At 44.8% G+C, this 5168-nt stretch overlaps 1 protein-coding gene across 1 annotated transcript in view; it reads left to right on the top strand.

Moving 5' to 3' along the window:
- Positions 1–4798, top strand: part of PAH (phenylalanine hydroxylase) — a 73297-nt gene extending 68499 nt beyond the window's left edge. The window contains exons 12-13 of the mRNA XM_007454270.1: positions 2176–2291; positions 4333–4798. Coding sequence (XP_007454332.1) covers positions 2176–2291; positions 4333–4376 — 160 coding nt within the window. The 3' untranslated portion in view covers positions 4377–4798. The remainder of the gene's footprint in view (positions 1–2175; positions 2292–4332) is intronic.
- The last annotated feature ends 370 nt before the right edge of the window (positions 4799–5168 follow it).

The following is a 5168-nucleotide window of genomic DNA, read 5'->3' as shown; positions in this document are numbered from 1 at the left end:
GCGGCATGTGGGATCTTCCCGGACCGGGACACGAACCCGTGTCCCCTGCATCGGCAGGCGGACTCTCAACCGCTGCGCCACCTGGGAAGCCCTCTCCTTAGCACTTATTAATGTCTAAACTCTTGTATGATTTAAGGTCCACGAGGATAGGGATTTTGGTCCTCTCTGTTTCCTGCTGTTTCCCTGACCCTAGCACAGCGCCTGACACATAGTAGGCCCTCAGTAAGGAATTAGCGAATGTGCCAGTCTCAGAGGTAGTTCAGCAAGAGGCTGATGGAGTGGTACCAGGACTCGAAGACTCTCAGCCCTCCGCGATGATGGCCCTGCCATCAACCTACTTGAGCCACTCTGTTCCCAGCAGGAGGTAGGCCAGGCAGAGGGTCTACCAGCACAGGGCAACCATGATACCATTTTTTACCACTTTTTTATACCTTATCAGTGATGGATAATAAGCATGAGGCGTATAGGCCTCTGGGATCCTGTGAAGCTGGGCATGTCAGCTTTCAATGCACTGGGCTTAGGTAAGCAAAGGCAAAATGCTAGCCCACAAATGCGCTTTGTCTGGCCCCAAATGACTCCCTCTACCCACTTTCTCCAGGGCCCTCAAGTCCTTCCTGCCATTCTCTTCCAGTTTTCCCCTAGACTTCTACCCTTACTGGGAGCCTAGTCTTCCTCTATCCCTAAAGGTTCCACTCTGCCATTCCTGGGACCCCCTTTAGGGTTATGGGTTTTAGTGGATTCATGAATGATTCCGCCTAGGTAATTATAGTAACAGGTAAGATGCCTAGCACCTATTTTGTACCAAACACTGTTCTAAGTGCTGTTCAGGTATTAATTCCTTTAATCATCAAATAAGACTACAAAGTTTGCAGATGGGGGTGCAGAAACATAGAAAGGGTAAGTAACTCACCCAAGGCCATACAGCTAGTAAGTGGCTGGTCCAGGGTTTGGACCCAGGCAGTGGGGCTTAGAGCCAGTACTCTTAACTGCTGTGTCACACCGGGATCCCACGTGTACAGGCCCTTCTGGAGACGACTCCCTAACCCAGGAAGTGATCAGCCCCAGGCCAGCAGGGAAAGCCTTGCCAGTACATGGGCCTCTCAGGTCTTTGAAATCCCAACTGCTAGTGTCCAGGACCCAGAGGAGACACCCACAAAAGCTCCCATCTGCTGAGAGGTGGCTCGAAGAGCCAACGAGAGTTCTAAAGAACAAGGTTCAAAAAAGGAAGGGATCTGAGCATCTCTGGGATACCCTCAGAGCATCCCAGCTAAAAGAAACCAATGCCAAACATTTTCAGTTTCAAGATTTAGTTCTGGCAGAGATGAGGCTGAGTTTGGTCACACACCCACCGCTCTTGCCAAACTTGGAGAACGCTACTAGTCTCCTTTATAACTGTCTTCTCAGTACGGCAGCTTCTATTCTCACCAGAAGCCAATTAGAAATATCACTTGTGATGTCTTTGCATTTTATAAGCCATTTTGGAATATCTTCTTAATGATGTTGCTTCCTATGTTTCATAAAGCCCTCATGGTGCATTCCTCCCAGACCCAGGAATGATGCATCGGGGAGGCATGGACGTGAAGGGCCCAGGCCAGAGTCAGGCTACCTGTGTCCTTTCCCAGCTTCTAATGTATTGCCTGCATGACCTTGGTAGTCACTTAGCTTCCCCAAGCCTCAGTTTCCTCATCTGTAAAATGGGAATAGTAATGGTACCTTCCTCCTAAGGTTTTTACGAAGACTAAGTTAGTGATATTAGTTGTGAAGAGTATAGCACAGTTAGGACTTGCTATAGTTCTTGGGACATAGGAGGCTCTTGATCCATTTTTTTTCTATAACATTATTTGGCTGGATTTTACTTACTCTTCTTATTTTATTTCATGATAAAAATTTTGACCTTATTATATTGTGTGCTTTCATGGTAGGCTACTTCTGACTTTTTGGAGGTAGGTGCGAAAGTGTGTTTGTATATACACATAAGACACACCTACCACACACAAAGGCTTCCCAAGAGGACCTCGCTAAAGTTCCATTTCACTTCTCAGCCTGGTTCTAAAGCCCCTGTTCTAGTGCGGTTTCACTGCTACCAAGAGCCAAGTGAAATGCAACGGAAAAATCTTTTAAAATTATTTTTCCCCAAACGGTACCCTTCACTTAGATCTATGGGTTTGGTTTCAGGAACTTTGCTGCTATAATCCCACGACCCTTCTCAGTTCGTTATGACCCATACACCCAGAGGATTGAGGTCTTGGACAATACCCAGCAACTTACGATTTTGGCTGACTCCATCAATAGTAAGTAATTTACACCCTTTGAGGCCATTCTCCCATAAATAGAGGATTGTGTCTTCTTACCTTCACCATAGGAACAATAAGAGATGTATTAAATATTTAATTAAGAAGAAAAGTATCTCCAGGGAAGTCATTGATTTACTGAAAGAGAAAAACTTGGCAAAAAGGCCAGCATTGCCTTGCGTGTCCTTTCTCCTTTGACCTTCCTAGATTCCACCCCACCTCCTACCATCACACCACTTTTCCACTCTGGCTTGTCGCTGCCACGTCCTTCTTTCTCCTTTGCATCTTCACCCCTTTCTCTCTAAGTATCCACTGGATCTTGCTCTGCCTGGAATACCAACCCCTAAGGAATAGGTTCTATCTACTTTAGCAGCCATAGAGTAGCTCATCTATTGACCTTTTATTCTTCCTGGATAATGAGGATGTTATTATAGTTGCTCTTAAAAAATCACAGTGTTATTTGTTCATCGCCTGATTTTTTTCTAGCCTTCAGACTCCCTTCCAGCAACACCCACCATGCTTTCCCCTGGGCCCTGGCTTTTTGCCCATACAGTTCTTGTTTAAAATAGTCTCCTTACCACTCTCATTTAGCGGTCCCAACCCCAGTTCATCTTTTAATCGTTCATAGATATCTCTTCTGATAGGAAGACTGGTTTGGGTGTCCCTCCTACATCTTGGCATTCCCACAGATCCCCCTCTCAGAGCATTTATCATTATATTTTTTATAATTTGGTAATTGTTTACTTGTCTCCCTAACTAGACCTGAGCAGAGGGCCATGTCAGGTTTGCTGTCAAACCCCTAGCAGTTAGCCCTATTACTAAAAAGCATATTAGGTACTCAAGAGCTATTGAATAAATGGCTAAAACCACCAAAGGATTAAGCCTAAAGGGAGGAGGTCTAGGCCAAGTGGAGGTTTCTATCTCAAACAATGCTAACAAAGGCCAAAAGTGCAGGTGGGCTTGAAGTATTCCTCTCATACCCTTCTTTTGTTGCCTGAGGCCACTTCTAATACGTGGAGCTAGCTCCTTAGGTATGGCCCCCTGCAATCAGCCATCTTGAAAAAGCCCAAGGCTGATTCTCCCCCATAGACACCGTTTGGACACTCGGCTGGAACAGATCTGCTCACCAAAGAGGCCAGCTAAGGGCTCTGGAGGCTGGAGTGTGAGACAGAAGGGTCAGGCCATAGCTGTTTTCTCTCTCTTTCTCATTTCCCCTGGGGAAGCAAAAATAACTCCATAGGCTATTGTTTATAAGGAAATTTTTTAAATCACAGAACAACAAATTTAGGAACTGAAGGGTCCTTAGAGCTATGTGACCTAATATAAGGCCCCATCACCACTCTGTACTTTCTCAGGATCTAGGAAGGAGGGAGGCTGATGTGTCTCCAAGGCCCCTTCCACTTCTACGAAGAGTCTATGTCCCTGTGGCCCCTTGGCATGTGAGAACATGTCGTGAATGGAAGCAACTCCATCGTACCCTCCTTAGTCCAGTGGTCTGGCAGTCTAGGCTGACTTACCTGCTTAGACCATGCCTTCTCAAACCTAGTGTCCCTTAGAATCACTTGGAGAGCTAGTTAGAAATTAATAGCCCTGAGTCATATCCCCAGACTAAATTCACTGAATGTGTGATATGACTCAGGAGTTTGTATTTGTAATAAGGCCCCAGGTGATTCTGACACAGCGGGTTTGTGTGGCTTAGGTTCTGTGGCTTAGCTCCTTGCAAGCATCTATGGTTGGTCATGTATGAGAGAAACAGAACAGCTAGTGATTTCCCGGGGAGAAAACGATTAACTCCTTCCCTGAGAAACAGCCTATGGAAAAGGGAAACTAATTACATTAATAGCTCTAGTGCCTCCTACAACTTGGAATCGCCTATAACAGCCCAAATCCTATCATCCTAACTAAGCTGCCAGCTCCTTGAAGGTTGCGGTGATACCTAGTATATCCACACACCCCACTGATCCCCTAGTGTTTTACACACTGTGGACACTTGAAGGGTGTTTGTTCATGGTATGAGTGGCTCCTTTGTTTTTCTTTGTAGGTGAAGTTGGAATCCTTTGCAGTGCCCTCCAGAAATTAAAGTGAAGCCATGCACTGAACCTGACCCGTCGACTTGAGAATCTGTTGATGGAAATCCAGATACTTCTTTCATTTCATCTGAAAAAGTCTGAAAAGCAAACCTTAATTCAAAATAACAGCCTTGAATCCTTTCTAGAACAAGATTGAGGATCAACAAATAAATCAAAATAATCTGAAATGACAGCATGTTAATACACACCCAAAAGCATAATGGTAGATCTTTTGGGGTCATCTTTGATTTAGAGATGATAATCCCATACTCTCAGTTGAGTTAAAAATCAATAACCTGTCACATTTCATCAGAGTTAATGAAAATGTGGGACCTGCTTCATTCAACCTTCCTAAATACTTTTGTTATTTGCTCTAGAGAATTCCTAAAGGAGTATATATCACTCGTTGTGAAACACAAGTCTGTCAGAATTGAATTAACACCTTTATTGGAGTATAATTGCTTTACAATGTTGTGCTAGTTGCTGCTGTATAACAAAGTGAATCAGCTATACGTATACTTATATCCCCTCCCTCTTGTGCCTCCCTCCCACGCTCCCTATCCCACCCCTCTAGGTGGTCACAAAGCACTGAGCTGATCTCCCTGTGCTATGCGGCTGCTTCCCACTAGCTATCTGTTTTACATTTGGTAGTGTATATATGTCCATGCCACTCTCTCGCTTCGTCCCAGCTTCCCCTCCCCTTCCCCATGTCCTCAAGTCCATTCTCTACGTCTGCATCTTTATTCCTGTTGCAAAGGTCATTTTCTATTTCAGGGAACTATGATTCTAATTACTGCTTTGTTATTTT

The sequence above is a fragment of the Lipotes vexillifer genome, unplaced genomic scaffold, assembly GCF_000442215.2.
Source record: "Lipotes vexillifer unplaced genomic scaffold, Lipotes_vexillifer_v1.1 scaffold492, whole genome shotgun sequence".
Lineage (NCBI taxonomy): Eukaryota > Metazoa > Chordata > Mammalia > Artiodactyla > Lipotidae > Lipotes > Lipotes vexillifer.
Note: the sequence above shows the minus strand (reverse complement) of the source record. Positions and strands in the feature narration are given on the sequence as shown.